Below are 21,025 nucleotides of genomic sequence, written 5' to 3' on the forward strand. Positions count from 1 at the left end.
CTTAGAAAAGAAGGTGAATTGTCAATGCTCTACTTATGTGTCAGAAGGAAACTTACCAGTTTTTGTATAAATTCGTTGTTTCCTGCATTCAGTAATTTGTTGTATATATTATGGGGGTTTTCTGGTGAATTTCCACCATCAATGTTTATTGTTGAAATAATATTTTTGCTAAAAATCTCCAGGGTTTTTTTCAATAAACATGTTGGGTTTCATGGTTGAATAGATACACCATGTATGGTAAAAAATAAAAAAGCAAATAGGAGAAACAATAGTAATTTTACATCTTTTTTTTGGTGTAATTTTTCTGTGGGTTTGAACACCTACTTAGAACTGTCTTGGGTGTTCATGAAACCTGCAGATTGTAACATTATATTTTGGTTGTGTGTTGTCCTTGATCTAGATAGAAAACTTGAATTATTATAGCCATAAAGCTATTTTTGAAGACAGTAATTTCAAAACATCACAACCTTTCAGTAGATATTAATAATTTATATTTTCCAGTTCAAATAGTTTTATTGACTCTGTTCTCTAGGGAGAAAGATGCACTTAAGCATCTTTTTACTAATTTTGGCTTTACTTGAGGCCAAGCCTTGAATGAAGTCATGATTTTACTCTCATGCCATGGAGCTATATTCATTTCATTGGTGGCAACTGAATGTTGGCTCCTGCTGACCAAAATTATTTATGTTTTTAGGGGCCTGTTTCACTCTTCCTCAGATATTTCCGCTGGAGAAAATAATAGGTTTTCTGGTATTTTTGAGCTGCAGTTTAGTTTCTACTATTTTCTTTCAGCTTTAGAGTAGAAAAAAGAACAGGGTAACCTCTTCAAGAAGCATTTTGGGCTACTAGACATACCAGTCTGTCACTTTAAGTGGCTGCAAATAACTGTCAAATATTTACTTGGTATCTTAAAAATTGCACAGTCCTGTGATGTTATTAGAGAATTGGGTTAATTATGTTCTTTCTAATTCTAACATTTATTAAAAATAAAAAGAAGCTGTTATGGGAGATTTTTATGCTTATGGTGTTTAAAAAAAAAGAAAAAGAGAAAAGAAAAAGTAAAAAAAAAACCATCAATCCAAAATCTTTTGATTGGATGCTTGTAAGTTGTTGGATGCAAAGAACCAAGCTCATACCATAAGTTTTAAATGTCTTGAATGTTTTGAAGTCAGAAGAATATGGTCTGACTCTTGTAGTGTCAGGGGCTTACAGCATTTTTCATGTTTTCTCTCACTGAACCTGGAAGCTCCTGGAGCACCTATGTCTGCGTCAGTGGGCGTAGGAGAAGGTATTCCTGCAGCTGTGCCTTTTTTTGGGTGGATGTGACAAGACAAAGGCATCGGGTTGGACAAAATCATCTGCCAGGCTGGAATTTGAACGCTGAATTGAGGAAAGTTGAAACAGTCTCCATTAGGGAACGTGCTGAGCATGTCTATTGTATAACGCTGCAGCAGTACTAAAACGCAAATGGCTGCTGGCTGTGCACAGGCAGGTCTTTAATATCTCAGGATTTGGTGCATAATAAGCTAAGACCCTTTTTCGTGCCACCTCTGTGATGAATTCTTATTAACAATATTTGCTAAAGCACATTAAACATGTGCGTTAAACGCGTACACATAATTAAATTTTGCCAGTGTATGATAGAAGAAAACCTGTGTTAGAAGAGCAGAGTTAAGTAGTGAATAATTGGTAAATAGCATAATTTTTGCCATCATATGGCCTTCTACTTAGTATTTATTTTGATATCCAAAGCAATGTGTATTTATGTTTCAGAGATGCCTGTTGAAGCTAAGAATGTATTTCACAAGGGAACTGCAAACAGTCTAACCGTGTTAGGGCAGTGTTCTGCTTCGCAAATTAATTCTGCTGAGAAGCTGCATATATTAGTAGAACTGATCTGCTTCTGCTGATTGTGCTGAGCTAATGCAAAACCTTAGCGATATGTTGGGATACATAGCAGAGATGAACACCACTGCATGGTAACACTCAGCTTTGAGGACATCCGTATTTTTTTATATCTGCTTTGTTTACCTTCTCCTTTATAACTGGCCTCCAGTGACAATGACAGTGCATGGCTTTGCTATTTCATTTATATTTCTCTTTAACAGTGAAGGAAACTTGAAACTCAGTATTTTTGTCTAAAGAGTCTGGCTTCTGTAGGAAAGGAATATTTTTGTAACCTTTTACTTCAATCCCTTCCCATCTTTTTTAATTCTCCAGTTTTACCTCTTTCATTGTGTTATTCGGTCTGTATTGTCATTCTCAAAAACTGACTAATATGGGCGATTTTTTGTCTGTTTAGACACATTTTTGACATTTCTCAAAATGTCTCCAGTAAGAATTTCAAATGTTTTCCTTAATGTTCTTTGGAGTGAGAATGCTTTTCAACCACTGTAGTTGCAAATTTTTTTAACTTATCAGTGTTTTTCAACATAAATAAAATAGTTTATCTCTTTTTCTTTTTTAAATATTTTTGCTAAGTTTAAACATATGTCAACCTACATATGAACTTGCAATGAAGATGAGAGAAAATGGGTAAAAAGTGAAAGAGTAAGAGCAAGCTCTTCATGTTTCCTCTCCAGAAGAACCTATTTAGAGGTCAAAATAGCCAGCATAATTGATTCCTGCCAGAGGCAGTATGAACTTATATGTTTACCCTTGACTTGACTTTTAGCCTATATTTATTTAACCATTTAAATTGTTGTAGCCATTTCTTTTGACCATGCCCTTGGCAGTCTCATTGTTGACACTTTCACTACACTTCCTCTGCATTTGAAATAGTAATGCATGGAAATATTTTTGAAAGAAAGAATCTAGGCTCCAACTAAATACTGCGTCACTCTCATCCCAAGTGTTAATGCTTTCTCAATTAGAGCAAACATTGTGTAGCACAAGGTATATTTCCTCATAGGGAAGTTCTGACTAAATATTTAAATTATAATCTTGACATTACGTTAGTTGCGTATGCAAACTTAATGCTTTAAAGATGTAGTTTAAGGGTGTTAAGAGAGAAAAGTTGATTTTAAGGTGACCAGAAGATAAAATAACGGAATTCCATTGCTTTTTGTTGAAGGGGAGAGTGATTTATGTTCAGAAAAAGAATTTTGAAAATTAATAGGCCAAGCTATCATTATGCCTAGTAGTTAATACATCTGCTTTGTTTTTCAAACCTTTTCTTTTAAAGTGTTTTAGAACTGATAAGAATCCATTGTTTTTGAAGGCAAGGCAAAATTACAGTGGCAGCAGAGCTCGTTTACTGATGCAGAGGTGCAGTAGCATAGTGTAGGGAGGAGCGTGTTTCGTAGCAGTGTTGAGATGGCTGTAAAATTTCCCATCCTTCCCATGGCTCTCTTTGAGCAGTAATGCTTTTTTTCCTTGCACTAAGGACTGTCTGTGGTCATTGAGGGCCACAAGTCTTTTGCTTCTGAGTAAGGTTTCAGGATTAGTCCCTAAGTCACAAGTCACGTCCCCTTAATGAAGTAAGAAGTGAGGCAATTGGAGGTTAGATGCTTGAGAGATAAACATTTTAATCCCCCATGCCTGTGTGGTAATCAGCCATTTGTATGCCCCTGTGCCCTTGCCGGGGGTAGATGAGCAGGTGTAACTGTGAGGTGGCAGTGTGTACCTGTTGAGATGGCACATCGCTCCCTCTGCTTTTGTTTTCGGTCCCTAGGGGCTCTAGTTCCCTGAGCAGACACAAGTTGTCTGTATCAGGGAGCAGTGTTCCCTCCACATTACTGTCATGGGCTGTATGTTCTGATGGGAATCCATATCTTGTTCTGGGGATCATTAACTCAAAATTGGGAAGAACCTGAATAGCAGCCAAGTGCACAAGTGTTTTCAGACCTGCACAGTTTCTTGTTCACTTCCTTGTTCTGTCTGATGAACATTTTAGTTGCCACATTAAAAGTGGGGTAGTGTCAGCAAGAGGCTGTGTGGTTTTGGGAAGCTCCCCAGAGGCAAGGCTGTTCAGGGTGCACAGCTGTGGGATTGAGAGCGTAGGCAGAACATGCCGGCTGCTTTCCAGCAACTGCAGCCATTGGACAGACTCCCTGGCTTTGGGATGAGGAACTTGATGCTGCAGTTCCATTTGTGTCTCCATCACCATTCCCTCCCTGCACAGCCCCCAAATATAAAGGCATTTCCTAGTTCCATACAGGATCAACAGATGTACTGTACCTCCCATGTAATATAATCACTGCTGGTGATTGAAATGGAAATATCACTATAATATAGCAAGAAGATGTCAGTGACTTCTCTTCAGCTGTTTCCACTTTGTGGGGAGTACCTGTGTAAGTGGAGTTCTGTCTAGTACAGCATGCTGCTAGACAGTGGTGCTTTTCTGCTGCTCTTTATTGTCCAAAATATTGTAAAGATTGAAACTGCTGTGATTTTGAAGGGTCTGTGGCTATAGTTTCAGGAGCTGTGTTTTGTTGTGGCTTTTTTCTCCCAGTAAACTAATGAGAAATTTGTTGCCTCAGGAGATCAAGTCAAATGAATTTCTGAGATGCTGCGCACTGTCATATAGCAGCATTTCAGCCTTATGCTTAGGGGAAATTGACTGCAAGGATGAGGAAGCAGAGCTGTGCGTCCGCAGTGGTTGTGGCTGCATTTCGCATCCCATTGCTTTCCACTGAAGCGTTAAGTAGTGACTGCTGCTGGAGACAGGATATTAAACTTGGCGTGATCGTTTGTGTTCTTCTTAGAGATTTTGATTCTTAAGAGGTGAATGAACTCCATTATTATAAAACTTTTGTTCTAGTCCTTGTAATTAAATAATATAATAAAAATGTTGTATGATGTATATGTAATTTCTAGTTTTGACTTAAAAAGGCAAGTTTAAACCTGTGCATAACTCCCTCCTGCTGTGCTTAAGAGCTGGTAGGCAAGGTAGAATGCTTTGTCGGCAAAGCAGAACAAGTAATTAGAACTAACTTTCTGTTGCAATGGAAAGAAACCACTATGTTCTTGCCACCTCAGCTACAGAATTTCCTATAGATAGACTTCAATGTTTGCTGAATTATGATTTTGAATTGGTCTTAAAGACTGTAATCTGGTGATTCCTGCTTTTTCTTTCCTTTTTTTTTTTTTAATGGTTGTTTTGTTGGTTTGGCATTTTTTGGTTTGGTTTGGTTTTGGTTTTTTGTCGTTTTCATCCTCATATACTCACCTTGATCCTGTTCTAGCTTCATACCTGGCCAAAAGTTGGATGCAGATCTCTTCATGCTGTCGCTTTGTTTTTTTCCAGGAAAGAAACTGGTGTTGGGGCTTGAAGGGAGCTATAGAATGCATAGGAGACTTTGAAGCTACTTGGTACGAGACCAAGTGTGAGCCAAAATAGCAGAGAATCTGCTGAAGTGCTGTGCTTACAGGGTCAGAACATAGCACCTACATGACTGATACTACCTCTGTACTAATTGAAAAAATAAGAAAGATACAGACTAGGGACAGCATTCTCTGTCTTTTGCTGCCAAGTGGCAGGATGCAGCTCTTGTCCACAGTGGCTAAGCTGTCAGGCCTTTGCCAAAACCCAGGTGCCCTCATCCAGCCTGCCTGCTGGGAATGGTTCTGGTGCCTGCTTCATCCTGCGTTATCCAGGAGAGCGTGAGGTGGCCGGGGCCAAAACCCTGAAATGTGCTAATTGTTAAACAGTATGGCCAGTACTGGAGTCTCTGCCTTAACCTTGTCTTCTTTACCAGTAGCCACTTAGCCCAGCTTATGATAGCTTCCTGACAAATTTATTGGTTCTTTTAAACGTAGAACCATAGAAATGTTGGTTGGAAGGGAGTTCTGGAGCTTACCTAGTTCCAGCTTTCTGGAAGGAGCAGAATGTGATTGGCTCAGAATTAATGAGTCCTAAAGGTAGCTCCAGGGATTTAAAGAAGTTCTATTTCATGAGAAATGTAAATTTCTCCTTTATTTTTCTTGCTTTCAGTGGGATTTGGCAGAGCCATGTGCTACACACATCTGTAGTGCTAGGTGTGTGTCCTCTGCAAGTATAGTATGTCATTAATCCTAGACAAATTTTTTTGTCTGGATAAGTGTCAGCAGTGCTTGTCTTTGCAGTGCTGCAGGCAGCGTGGTGGCAGCTGAGTGTCCTCTGGGCAGGCTTTAGCTGTTCTTGATTTCTCCTCAGTTACTTAAGAGCACACTTTCTCTGTAATCACATGTGATATTTCTACCTCTGCTGCTAAATTTCCACTTGAATACTTTGCTTTACCATCTTCTATTCAACCTCAGGAATATATTAGGCATCTTACTTCTTAATGTGGGTATCACAGAATAATTTAAATTGGAAAAGACCTCAAAGATCATTGAATCCAACCATTAACCTAACACTGACAAGTGTACCACTAAAACATGTCCCCAAGTGCCACATCTGGGCATCTTTTAAATACCTCCAGGAATGGTGACTCAACCACTTTGCTGGTCAGCCCATTTTAATGCATGACGACCCTTTCAGTGAAGAAATCTTTCCCAGTATCCAATCTAAACATCCCCTGGCACAGCTTGAGGCCATTTCCTCTTGTCCTGTCACTTGTTACTTGGGAGAAGAGGCTGGCCCCCACCTGACTACAACCTCCTTTCAGGTAGTTGTAGAGAGCAGGAAGGCCCTCTCTGAACCTCTTCTTCTCCAGGCTAAGTAACCCCAGCTTCCTCAGCTGATCCTCATAGGTCTCTAGACCCTTCACCAGCTTCATTGCCCTTCTCTGGACTCACTCCAGCACCTCAGTGTCTTTTTTTGTACTGAGAGGCCCAGAACTGAACACAGGACTTGAGGTGCAGCCTCACCAGTGCCAAATTCAGGGCAACAATCACTGACCTGGTCCTGCTGGCCACACTATTTTTGATACCAAGATGCCATTGGCCTTCTTGCCCACCTGGGCACAGGCTGGCTCATGTTCAGCTGCTGTTGACCAGCACCTCCCCACTCTCTGGCCTGGCCATTCATCCAGTTTTTAACCTGGCGAAGAGTACAAGATGTGAGCAGCCGGTTTCTCCATAAGAATGTGGTGCCAAAGGCTTTAGTAAAGTCCAGGTAGACAACATCCACAGCTTTTGCTTCAAACACTAGACTGGTCACTTTGTCATAGAAGGGCTTCAGATCAGTCAAGCTGAACCTGCCTTTCATAAACCCATGCTGGAGGGAGAAGAGGAGAAAATTTGGGAAGCAATTAGTGCCTCTGACTGAGGTGAGGAATTTCTGAATTCCAGGTATTTTTTGAGCACTAAATTGGTATATGATCTTTGTGACTTCACTGTCTTTTCTCTGTCTGTAATATTGGAATTATGAGATGGATTTCTTATAGAGAGATGTGAACACTGGTTAGATCACATATATTTGGTAATGGGAACTGTAGTGTTCAGGATGATTTCTTCTTACTTAATTTCATCCCTGATTGTGAACATTACTTTGTCCTGTGGCAGCCAAGGGAGGGACCAAGTCAGGCTCTTTGAAGAGAAACTGCAAGTTGTTTCTTTGTTTGAAATTTCACAATGTAATCCAGAAACCAGGGATGCTATTGACATCAAAATGGGAAAAATACTCCCTGAAAGCAAGCTGTTACACATTATCCTAGTGAAATAACCATCTCCGTACATATCAAGTTAAAGTACAACTTAAGATTTTTTTTTCTTATGGCTTCGCTGTCTCCTAATTAATTATGTGTAATTTCATACTAAATGGTTATTCAACACTAGAAGTGGCAACTTATTGGTACTTCTAAGTAAAAATTACTTTGGAGGTTATGACTGCGTATTTTGCAGCTGGATGTTTCAGTGTCTCATTGCTTCTGTTCCTGTTACAGGTGCGTGTGACAGCATTGCAGCGATGAGTGGAATTTTAAAGAGGAAGTTTGAAGAAGTTGATGGCTCCTCACCTTGTTCCTCTGTGCGGGAATCAGATGATGACATTTCTAGCAGTGAAAGTGCTGACAGTGGTGATAGTGTCAATCCATCCACTTCTAATCATTTTACCCGTAAGTACTAAATCTGTGTGTCTAAAGAATGATTCCTGTTTCTCAAAATAAAGTAAATTTTATAGTTAGATAAGCATGATGATTTTTAATTGAACAGATGATAAAATGGACTCCTGTGGTGTTTAGTTTGTGACTTGCTCAAAATGACTTAGTAAACTCGTATCCTTTTGACTTCTTGTTAATTATATAAAAGTATTCATCATTGTAAAAGTTGGAAGTCACTTGGAAGCTCCTACCTATTTGCTGTTTGAATTATGTAGCTGTTTGTAGTTATCATTGGGAGTTGTGCTTAAAGTATTTCGGATAGGCACTGTACGGAAAGTGCTTTATCTAAGTTTGTTTATTTTCCTCAGGTAAATGTAGTGCAGCTGTCAGCTGTCTGCAATACTGCATTGGTGAGAGTTCTTCTCCAAAGGAAATATAAGCTTTCTTTTATTTGGAATTGAGGAATGTTGTGTATGGGACACATTATTTCAATAGTTTCTGTTCTTCGTGTAGCACAGGGTATCTCTGTACTTAGGCAATGAGTTTGTGTACAGATAAGAATTTGGTCTTAAGTTAGCAAAGCTACGTGTGCAGCATATGTTTCTGGGAAAAATTAGTTTACAGTTTATGTTTGCAGTGTATGATATTAGTTTTATGTGGTTATATTGTTTTAAAAGTGAACTGCGCATTTTAAAAAGCAGGGGTTTGCTTCCTTCAACCCTGTTGCATATAGATCTCCCTACTGGAGTTAATTTGTGAAGACTGTGAGCCAAGGAGTAGGTGAGACTCCTCATCACTGCCCATACACAACGGGGTCCTTGTCACTCTCTGGTTTGGATTGTGCCCGGAAATCATGTTTGTAGCATGGGATATGAATGTTCTGATAACTGATTCTTCTACCAAATGCTGCTGTGCAGTTTGAGCTGAGGTTTGGGCATGAGGGTCCAAATCCTCTTTGCTCTAGTGTGGAACACTTCTGTGCAAGGAGGGCACAACTTTTCAAATGGGTTTACATGGAACACTCACGATGTGCTATATTTAAGATGCAGTACTAGTAGGGGACCTATTTTATTGAAATGCCACAAAGGGGTAAGCAACCCGGTAAACCTCTTTGGTAGTATCAAGAAATATTTTGGTAACAGTATTCTCTGCATGCTGATATTCTAACTTTTGTTGAAGGAATTAGTTGATGATTCATCATAGACTGAAAACAGTCTTTTTACATCAAACAGTCATTCCCACCCACATAGAAGACAACAATGTTTTTGTGAATACACAGATAATACAAAGAAAGCAAATAATTCAGGGGAGAAACTTGGAAGTTGTAATACATGCATGTAACAAAAAGCTTTAATTGTAGTTGACACAATAAATAATTTAGTTTTTGAATAAAATCTGCAAGGCAAACTATGGCATTTCAGTGTTATGACTAATGATCTGTCTGAGATATTTGTGGCCAGAGTAATAAATGTTTATCTGTGTGTGCACTCACACACACACACTTATAAGAAATTGAACAGATTACATTTTTTTAAATACGTACATATATATAAATATATATCAATCAGTTGGCAATATGGAAATAGAAGGAGTAAATGATTTGCATGTGCATTGATACTAATTTCTAAAAAGTATTATCTTTAATATAGATGCACCAGCCTAAATTCCAAGGAATCAAATACAGAATCCCAGTATTATATAAGGTTGATCTGGGAAGAAAAGACTTAACTGATGACCTTGGCTATTTGAATAGGCAAACCTCAGGGTTCTCAAGGAAAAGGCTTTTGGGTATTTCTTTCAGTATCTGACATTGTGCTTTGCTCTTACTGTAATGCAGCATGCTTGCAGGAGCTTTATAAAGGTGATCATTTTTTATTGGTAACAAAATAGAGGATATTGATGGTCAGATGAAGTGTAGAATGAAAAGATGGTTTAGTGCCTACTTAATTGCACTCATCTTGCATCCAGACTCTTCCAGTGTGCATCATTGTTTTGTAACTTTACCAAGGACACTCCATGTGGCACATGATAGGGAAGTAAGATTTTGTTAATTCATTATTAAAATGCTGCAAAGGAGATTTTGCACCTTCTTCTTCTCTCTTAATAGTAAAGCATATCCGTTACTTACATGTTTACACAATCAATATCTACCAATCGAGTGGTGTTGGAAAAATCACTTCGGAAGCCTTAGGCACATCTGCTTTTTACATAAGAGCAACTCTGCACTAAAAAGATGAGTCTTAGTGATGATGTATTATACTAAAAGTTATTATGTGTTTGCAATAAAAATTAATCGTGTTTATATTTAACATTAAAACGCTGAAAGATATTTTCAACTTGATAACTGACTATCTCTAGTGAAAAACAGGGCTTTTGTCGAGATTGGATTTTTATTTTGTTTTATTCTTCTCACCTTTTCTTGAGGCTGTGTGCTTTGATTCTGGAAAGAATGTTTTAACTGGAAGTTTGTTGAAATTTTTATATGCACAGGATTTTTTTTCATTTTGGTTTGTATCAGTTGGTTAACATCAGTGATGTGTCATATCATGTGCGATACTGGATGCTCTTCAAGGCAGGAGCACTTTCCTTTGTGTGTACTTAGATTTTTTTTTTACCTTCTAGATTTTTTAAACAGTTTTATTTGAAAAAGCATATTTTGAGTTCTAGGAAGTGATAAAAAATGAACCGATCATACTGAAATAAATGCTCAGTCCCATCTTGTCAAAGCTGAATATGTAGAAATTGTCAGTGTTATGTCTCATAAATACAGGTGTCTCACAGAGCTACTAAGTGATGCTTAGCTAAAAACTACATGCGGATGTGTTGTACAGTAACAAAACTCTTAACAGTGTACATTGGAAGGTGTTTTTCTTCATGCTCTAAACACATTCATCTCCCAAAATAAAAGATAAGACCTTTTCCATGTCAAATATTGGAATCTGTACTGTTAAGGATGAGGTCTGTGAGACTTTTCCAGTAAGCAGACGGAAAAGAGCCAGTGCAGAAAAAAGACTGGCCAGATTCCTTGCCTCTGTTACATGCCTGAGTACCTCCTTGATGGAGGTTATCTTTCTAAGCCTTTTCCTGACATGTTATACCATTTGTCTTTGGTGAGACAGTGTCAGATTCTGTGTACTGTCTTCCTTCTGGTCTGTTTTCATATAGGTAAATATGCAGTTCAGTATAAACCCTCTTTTACTGACTGGAAGTGAAGGGGTTGTAGGTGACCTGTAGTCAACTTGTTGATTCTGAAACTGAGAATTTAAAAAGAATCCTAACATGGTCCTCTAAGTCTTATTTTTCCTTTCTAATTGACCTGACAAAGAGATAATTTTAAATCACTTGTAACTACAGCCCTTTCAGTGCTTCAGCAAGCAGGCAGCTGGTGTACAAATCTATCTAGAATAGCTGATGCATCTCAATATTTACACAACCCTTGAAACAGTATGTGTTGGGTCAGATAAACAAGAGCCTTTCAGCTATCCTGCTCCATTAGCCTTAAGGTCAGTTTAACCTGCCAGCTAAATGTGGCACACAGCTGCTGTGGATCATTCAGGTGGGACAGAACTACCAGAAGATAGCTTTGTTCTCAGCAGTTAACCCTGCACTGTGATGGCAGGAAATACATGACTGAGATGTCCCTAAGTGCTGACTACTACACAGGGGTAAGTACAGGGTTTCTTTAACAATATATCCATTTAAATAAGTAGAGACACAAATGATGACAACAAAAAATGAGTAAATCCCTAGCCTAAGTTACAGGCTTCTGAGTTAGTAAATGAAAATTATGGTCTATAAAGAATAGACAACTGTTACCAGGTTTGTAACAAAAAAAAAAAAAAATAGTATTTTCTTGACCAGGTGTGTGTATTTTTACACATGTGCACATTTTTAAATCTCTTAGCAAATGGTGTTGGAGCGCCTTGATTCCTGCTGGCAGATATAATCCCTACTGCCTTTTTTACTCACCTTTCTCAGTCTATTGAGGTAATTTCAGTTTGATTCAGCAGGTCATCAGTCACACTGCAGATTTACCTTAATGGATGCCAAGGTGTATTACTAACTAGTCCCCATGCCTGTCCCATTTCACAGCCCCACCTTCATCTCAGAAAGAGGGATGTTCATTTTCAAGTAGCAGTCCAAGTTTGTGTATACCATATGAACAGGACTAAGAGCATGTGTTCCCTTTTTCCTCAGGGATACATGGAATACAGGGCAGGAGCACTCAAAATGCCATTTCAGCTCCTTTAAATTGACCTGTTCAGTTAGGGCACTTCACTGCTGTGTTTCCTCAGCTCCACAGCGAGCTGATGAATCTGGAATTGCTGTTCAGGATGTCAGTAAAACACTCTGACCATTCCTGAGATTGTGTGCACTGAGGGACACGGGGTTCCACACTCCTGCTCGGGTGTAGGGGATATGTGCCCTTCCAGAGAAGGGCAGTGAAGCTGGTAAAGAGTCTGGAACATAAGTCCTGTGAAGAGTGGCTGAGGGAGCTGGGGCTGGAGAAAAGGAGAAAAGGAGGCTCAGGGCAGACCTTACTGCTCTCTACAGCTACCTGGAAGGTTGTGACAAGGTGTGGGTCAGACAAGGGGAAATGGCCTCAGGGGAGGTTCAGGTTGGATATTAGGAAAAACTGCTGCACTGAAAGAATAGTTAAGTATTGAACAGGCTCCCCAGGGAAGTGGTGGAGTCACCATCCTTCAAAGTGTTCAAAAAACAAGTAGACATGACACTTCACAGTACAGTTTAAAGGGTATGGTGGTATTTGGTCAAAAGTTGGACTTGATCATCTTGGAGGTCTTTTCCAACCTTAATGATCTTCCTGCCTTGTTGAGATACCTACCTCTAAATGCGTGAACTTTTTTCTGACGGAGAAAAATACCCAAATTTAAGTTACAGAATTGTATACAATTGAAAGACCCGGGAAGACCTCGTGAAGTCCTGTCTTTCACACTTTGGTGCTGGTAAAAATTCCCCATAACATATTAGTCACAGATGCATGTCTTAAGAAACATACTTTGAGGAGCTGCTGCTTTCCTCTGCCATTTCAGCTTAAGTGTAGTTTAGCTGAAACTTTCTGAGTTTTCTTCATCCCCTGCATGAAGATCACCAGCACCAGCTTATCTGATAAGGGGATCATCACCAACAGGAGGTACTGCCATCCCACAGGCTAGTTGATAACCTCCATCAGTTGTCTCTGTACTGCCATTAACATCGTCACTGTCATGAGCAAGGTTATCCTGCAGCCATAATCACAGGTCCTTTCATTCCACTAATTAGGGTACTGTCTTTAGAGTGTTGGATGCCTTAGGTTCATTAGGAGTGTGACAGGTCAAGGGCTCTGAGAAAACCCTTTGATCTCTAAATGCTCTTACCGTCTTTTGATTTTGCTGTTAAAGATAACGAGGAATTTGATATTACAAATACATCCCTGTTGCACTTCCTTCAATATGGCCTTAAAAGTACTGTTTGAATATTCTAGAGTTGCTACCATATTGAGATTCCCTCATCTATGTGGCCATGCAGAACTTGGAAGAAGGCATGAGATCATTAGGAAGGTGTAGCTTCGCTTAAATTACCTTTGTAGACAGATGAAGCTTTATTTGGTGTAAGGTCAATAGCACAAGTCATTACCTGAGCTTTGAACTTAAAGCTGTGTGTTTAATTGCCGGTTAATGATGGAATTTAAATGACTTAGAAGTGATGCTGCTGGCTTATTATGGAAAAACACTTAGGTGTAGCTAAATGCAGGTATTCTTTTTTCATGGCATCTTGCAGTTATTTATATTGCCAGCAACCAGGCTTGGAATTTCCTTGATAATGAGGAATATGTTCTTACTGCTATTGTTAACTCATGTTATGAAATGCTAACAGGTTGAGAGATTCTGATATTTGATTTTAAATAAGTTGACTCATCCAAGTAGTAAATAACAAGGAATGCAAAGAAATTCAGTTAATCAATGCAGTGCATTGTTTTTCTCTCAAAATCATGCAGAATGACAGGGCAGGGTATGCCATGACAGGATCTTGCCTGCTGTCTTTCATCTGGAATGAGGACTACTGTAGAGGGAGTTTCTAAAAATTGCAAAGAGGGGTTATGAAGCAGGCTCCCACTGGGTTTTAGAAGGATTTGTACAACTAATTCTTATTTTTTAAATAAGTTCTCTGCTATAAATAGTGCATTTCATACACTATACAACCAGAGGGACAGTTTTTACCTTACATGATGTTTATATTGGCTTGGAAAACATCAAACAAATTTTTTTTTGAAGATGTTCATGACAGATACCCAAAATATGTTTGCAAATGCGAAGTCACAGACAGCTGAATGGGTAGTTGTGTTTGTATCAAATGGCTGTTCACAGAAGTCACACATAAGATGGGACAAAGGATTGCCTGTAGCGTCATAGGAGAGCACAGCAAATGCAATTGTTATGCATGGGTGTTCCTGCAAGGATCCCTGGTAGCAGCTTTCCTCCTCATGAAGCTGGGGCTAAGGTCAGGAATAATCATCTATGAAACAGCAGCTGGCATTTAGAGTAAATGGAGAGGCAGAGAGCAGTTAACCATCTCCACTCCTCCTCGCAGGCTGATGATGTTTGCAGAGTGGAGAAGCTGGACTAGTATGATGAATGTCACAGAAAAGCTTTCTGGAGATAGAGGGTGCTGAGGAAGTAAACGTAAAGCTTTCACTGAAATTTCAGCAGTAAAGTTCCAGCTTTTAGTGTGCATCCCCAGAATTTAACGAGTGTGTGAAATTTTAGACAAAGCTCTCAGCAGTGAGGTAAAATGTTTAAAGTACAAATCATGTCAGACTTGTCTGTGAGCTAGTCTTTTTAGAAAACCTTTTCAAATGTGACTTAAATCTAGCATTAGGCAGGCATTCCCGTTGAGCCCCTCCTGTGAGGTGAATTTATCTTTGGCTTTACCCTAAAGGAAGGTACCAGAAGGATGGAGCGGTAAAATGCTACTGGGGTAGATGTTGCTGTTCCACAGCGTTGTCCCTCTCCTTCCTGTCAAATTTCCACTACTCAATTTATACCTTTTTGAGTATGCAGTTCCCTTTAAGACTTCTAGATTCAAATTTATTCTATAAAATACCTCCCTACCCTCAAGCTCACGTGTTTCTTTAGGGGGCTGTATTTTGTTTCACAGCATTTGCTCTTAATGTAGATTTCTAGCATGTAGGAAAAGTGTTTTATCATTCAGGGCTGAAAACTTGTAAATTTAGTGTACGGAGACTCTTAGAAAAATATCTTTTGGGAGGCAATGGGCTAGAAGGAGAGGTAGGAGAAAGAGGTAGAAGCAGTTTCTGGATACGACCTTTTCCCAGTTTTTCTTTTCTGTGAAGGTTGGGAAGCAAGATGGCTTTTTTAGGCGGTGTTCTGACCTGGATTACCATGATGGATTAGGCTTTGCTGTTCTGTGGTGTTAGACTGATGAAACACTGCATGGGAAAGTCATGGAACAGGTGGAGAATGGTGCTAATCCTTCTTGCCATAATGGTTTTTATGACAGTAAGAGTATGTTAAAAGCAGACAAACAGGTAGTAGAGTGTAAGAAATGCAGCATTTCCTCCGGTCTAAGAGCTTTAATCCAAAAGTCTGCTTCATGCATGTTTTTTTCAGCCTTTTGAAATTTTCACGTGCCTAAAATATTTCTGCGCTGGTGACAATGAATTGCTTTGCTCTCATTGATGCAGGAGTGTGAGTAATCTGCTGGGGAGCCATATGGTTCACATTTATTTTAATGTGTCTTTGACATCAGGAGAACAGCTGAGGCAGCAGAAGAAAGTGCTTATGTCTTGGAGTTCAGCCAGAACTGAGATCGTTCAAGTTTCGTAATCAAAGAACTACCAGTTTTCTCAGTAAAAAATGTTTGAAAAACATGATGGGCTTAAAATGTCACTCCTATCAGAATTTAGTAAAATGAGGAAGCAGGTTTTGCATTTTATGGATGGATACAGCCACAGCAGGTACTCTTCCTGAGTGGGAGTTTGGGCTCTGTGTTGGCCACTAAACACACGGAAGGAAATGCTGTGTTTTTCCCAGGTTTCACACTGCTGCAGCTCCGCTGCCCAGATGGAAAAATGAGGACGTTCAAAGGTGAACAGTGCAGCTGTAGAGTGCCTTCTATGTATGGGAGAGCAATTCAGGAAAACTTTGTTTCAGTCTGCCAGCACATTATTTTTGTTGCTTATCTATTTTATCAGTTATAATTTACTTATATGCAAATGGAACTTGGATGATTCTCTTAAGAAAACATTGGACTGCTAGTGTAAATATTGATTTTCGCCTTTGCATTTTCCGTTTTCTGTGGGATATGGAAGTTGTATGGGCCAATAATGAAATCTGTTACAAAGATATAAGAGATATATGATGACCGAGTATGATAAATCCTGAATTTTTCAGATGTGGAAAGAGCTGGGGGATTGTGTCTTGTCATTTTTCACAAATTCACAAATAGATAAATAATTATTATTCTCAGGTATGGGTGAAGAAAATACAGCTTGAGGTGGAGAAGGGAGGGCACCAGAAAAAGCTGCAGAACTTTGTACCAGTGGTGGGAGGAGGCAGTGGGGCTGTTGGGTGCAGGTGGCACCGCCAGGATCTTCCCCCTTTCCTCTCCGGGCTGGGGGCTTCTCAGCCTCGTTGGCTGCCCTGGGTGGGACAGGCCAATAAACAGTTCAACCCCAGAGAGCAGTAGGATTCTCTGCTTCTATCTCTCCTCTCCATGCTTTCAAAATATCCTGGTGTGAGGTAGGAAGAGGAAGGAAAAGCACACGATTTCAGAAGTTAGAGAGCTGTAAAAAATTAGTTAGTAAGGAAATTCTTCAGTCCCTAATAATACATACAATGATAATTTTTGCTTGCAATACGGAAGGTAGGTACAGAAAATCTTACCATTATGAGGCTATTGGTAGGAATAAGGTCATGGCAAACATCTGGTTTCTTCTGTATAACTACAGCACTAAGGAGGTAGTCTCTAACTGTAGTGTTCTAGTTACATTAAAATATAGTGCAAAAATATTGACACTTATTCGTTACAAATTACTGTATTGCTATATCTTTCTTCACCTGTGTCTATTCCTACAGGAATACATTCCTCTAGATGTGTGTTTAACTTTTTTGCCGTATAAATTACTTTGTTCTCTTTTATTAACTGCTGATGAACAAGGGCCTTTCTGTATTCTCTAACGTCACATGATGTGAATGGCTTTCATTTTTTCTTAGCTTCTTAACTGAGGACTCTTGTTCCAAATCCAGAAAGTATTTCCTCACTTGCTGTGTTTGTTTGATGACAGCATTCCAGCACAGATCAATGCTTTGTACAACATACTTTAGCCAGGATGAATCTAAGTTTTATTGTCAAGCTACTCTTTGTAATATTTTCCCTTCTCCCATTAATTGTCATTGTGATGGAGACTTATGGGAGACAGCACCCTAAGTAAGAAGGAAGAGCAGCCATGGAGCTGTGTCGTAGAACAGTTTTCTTTTTTAAGGCTATTGTTATTCTCATGATAGCTGTATTTTCTTTTTTTACTTTGATACTTTCTTCAATTTGGACATTAAAGTTTTATTTTTAGAGTATCTTTGAAAAATGAATTAGTGGGGCTTTATGTTTTACAGAGGACATGCTGTGTTCTGGAAAAATCCATTTAATGCATTTGATCAAGTACCTAGAAACTGAAAAAAAAAATATCTGAGAAACACTTAGTCTTTCTGGTAAACCATCTTGTATTCCATTACTTTTAGCCACTGGGAGATAGGAACTGTACTTTTTAGTAGGTGAAATGTTACCATTTTAAATTGCAACCATTTTAATAAGAATAGTGTTAATAAAGGTTATGACTTAGTGTCCCAATGTGGGAGATGGTTTTCAACTATGTGTATAATTTATCACCTGTGGGGAAAACTGTAATGATGTTTGTGTGCAGCCTATGAATAAATCACTGAAATCTCAGTTTCTTGATAGACTGCTGAATGGTTATCTCTAGTCTATATTACAGTCAATGACTGAAAAAGGGTCTTACTATAACACAAAAGTCTGGCATGTGGTGTTTACGCACTGTGCTATTCTGCAGGTCCTGGCTCACCAAACAGGTATTCTTAACTTTTGGAAACCTTAGAGCTTCCTTGTGTGCTCAATAGCCAGAGAAGTCTGTAGCCAGGAATTTTGCGTAAAGAGAAATGACAGAAATACGTGCAGTCATGAAATAAATTATAACTGCTGTGGATAGAGAGAATTGTTATGAGGGAGAGAGGTTAATAACTGAGAAAAAATGAGTAAATGCATCCTCTTGTGTGTGTGTGTGCAGGCACTTCATGAACAAAGAGAGCTAAAGGGAAAGCACAAAGAGCAGGTTGTGTTTCCAGGCTGGGTTAGCCACACTTGGGTTAAACAATGGTTTGCTATTAAAAGTTTTCCTTCTTTCTTTTAAGTCTTTTGGGCTCACTTTTAGGAATTTTGTTTACATACAGTTGCCATTTTTGCCATAGATGGTCTGTGGTGCAGATGACTGTGCTGTGGCTGTAACTTGGGTCAAGTGGGACCTCGATGGGACTGTGCTGTGGCCAGATACAGCCCTGACTCTGTAGCAGCTACCTTTGGATGGCAAGGAGCTGATAATCTTGCAGGACCTGGCTTGACTCCATGAGGAGGAAGGCCAGTTGCAAGCAGGTTATTAACTTGAGCTCTGCTCAATCCAAAAATGGAGCCACTCAAATGTCAAATGCCGAAAGTCAAAATTTCAGTAGTTGGTATTATTTCAGATGAGAACTTACAACAGTCCCATTTGAAGATATCTATGTCTGAAGACCTTGTTCAAATATAGTGACCTTTTCGGAGAGATAGTTCTGTACTGGTAGTTATGTTCTTATCACCGTCATCCTTCCCTCTGATTATTGATATGTTTTATGAATTACAATACTTATGTCTCTGTCAAAAATATTTAACTCCATACGATCTTGAAACATGGAACTAAAAATTACATTAAATGTTTAAATACATGAGAATGGAGCATTTGTTTCATTCCATGGAATATATCAGACTTGTAGTATATAAATGTGTTAAATATCATGTGTAATTCATAGGACAGTTTTAGGTGATGATGAATATTTTTATTCCCTCTGGCATCCTCACCCACCAAAGTGGGTTTCACATTCGTTTTCAAAAACCATCTTCTAATTGGTGCTGACAGTGTGTGTCCAGTAGATGCTAAAAAACCACCTCTCAACCTAACAGCCTCTGCCTGGAGTCACTACCATCCCTGTTGTACGGAACAGATGATAGTGGCATCCACTGATACCACTTGTTACACAGGCAGATGGCATGGAAATGCTTTTTTGAGACTGGCCAAGCAAGGAAGCCATTACTAGATCTCTTCTGGAAAATTGGTGTTTACACTCTCAGTGGATAAATTTATAGGTTACAGGCTTTGGCTTACCTGCAAAACCTCTGAAACTGACTCCAGAGAGGCCTGCAAACCTTGCACAGTCTCTGTCCTTCATTCTGAATAGAGCTTACTAACTGATTAATGCCAGTAAATTTTGCTCTCTTATAAAATAATAGTCAGTAAACTCATGCTTTCTAATATGTCAGAACATATGTATTTTGTATGTTCTTCTGCTCTGTCTTGAGTTAAGCATGGTCCTTAGCAGGAATTACAGCTGATTCAAATGTACTATTTAAGGTACAGTGCATGCAAAATAACATACGCCCCTGACTCTTGATAAGATGCTCTGAGAACCTGAGTTCTAGTTGGCTTGAAGGAGATGTACTGCGTTATAGAGCACTTTGTCCCTGATGTTGGAAAATGTCCAACATTTCCATTCAATATCTAATAATACTTTTGAGCTCACATTAAGGCAGCCCTCTGCTCAGAGATTTTAGGAAGTATAATAGAGCAAGAACATAGTGCCTTTGTGGTGCTGACTGTGCTTCCTTTCATGTCCTTGGTTACTGAGGTGGTTGCAGTTCTCACGTCTCCTCGCTGGCATCTCTCATCTATGCTTTTGGGTAATCAAATAAAATCCGCTAATCTGTTGAAGTTCCTGCTAGATCTGTTCTTGTAAACAACATTCTCATAAATACGAATATATTCTGACTCCTTCTTAGCAGTAGCATACAAGAGATGACCATGGGGTTCTTCACAGAGCCTTAGCTCTGCCCTTTATCAAGCTCCTGGGTGAGACAGAAGCGAACTCAAAAGATAGGATGTGTTTCAGAAAAAATAATCCCATGTATTCTGAGGGCTATGAATGTTTACATGCATGTTTAATTATACAGATTATCATATAATTTGTCTGACTCAGAACTATAATATTAATAAATAAAATCATGAACTTTAATGGCATTTACAACAAACGCATGTCAGCTCTCACACTGTCTTCAGTGCTGGCTTTATAGTGCTGCTGATGGTGCAGTTACAGTATGCCAATGTTTTCTTGAACTTCTGTTTAATTGTACTTTAACACAGTTTTTCTCAGTGATACATTAAAAAAAGCAAACCAAGCAAACGACTTTGATGGTATGGCACCATCAATTGAATGATAATTCAATTATTAAAAGTGATAAGAACTATAAATGCATTAATGGGTTCTTTAAGACAGTTCATGACAACTACGGTCTTACTGAGAAACTGCTGACAACTTTTAGGCATAAACATATGGCAGTGCATGAAAGTCATGTTCTACATTTTAATAGCACACATATGGGCAAAAATCCACATAGTGGAAAACTAGTGTAATCTAGTTTTTATCATAGATGACTTTTTTTTCAGCTGGAAGTAATTAGATTGCAGACTCTTCTGCTTAGCTTCATTTAATTATTAATATTAGTGTGTAGTGTCTGAATAAAACTTATGGTTCATTGCTTCATGTATAGCAAGTAGTATGAAAGTAGCATCTCTGCCATAAAGAGATTGACAGACTTACAAAACATGAGTACTTTTATTGCAGCATTTGGTATTTGTGCCAGTAAGCAGCCCTGTCAGAGGTTCCATAGCTAAGATATAAACCGAATTACTATAAACATAGACCTTATATCAGAGATATTGA

General features: G+C 38.9%; 1 protein-coding gene across 4 annotated transcripts in view; it reads left to right on the forward strand.

Annotated features, from left to right (window-relative positions):
• The window catches only part of CSRNP3 (cysteine and serine rich nuclear protein 3), a 76,441-nt gene that overhangs the window by 34,397 nt on the left and 21,019 nt on the right, over nt 1-21,025 (forward strand). For all 4 annotated transcript variants that reach the window (XM_027733751.2, XM_039382092.1, XM_027733750.2 and 1 more), the window contains one exon: nt 7,809-7,979. In XM_027733751.2, coding sequence (XP_027589552.1) covers nt 7,832-7,979 — 148 coding nt within the window. In that variant the 5' untranslated portion in view covers nt 7,809-7,831. The remainder of the gene's footprint in view (nt 1-7,808; nt 7,980-21,025) is intronic.

The sequence above is a fragment of the Pipra filicauda genome, unplaced genomic scaffold (genome assembly GCF_003945595.2).
Source record: "Pipra filicauda isolate LSUMZ 115617 unplaced genomic scaffold, ASM394559v2 scaffold253_size2546935_pilon, whole genome shotgun sequence".
NCBI lineage: Eukaryota > Metazoa > Chordata > Aves > Passeriformes > Pipridae > Pipra > Pipra filicauda.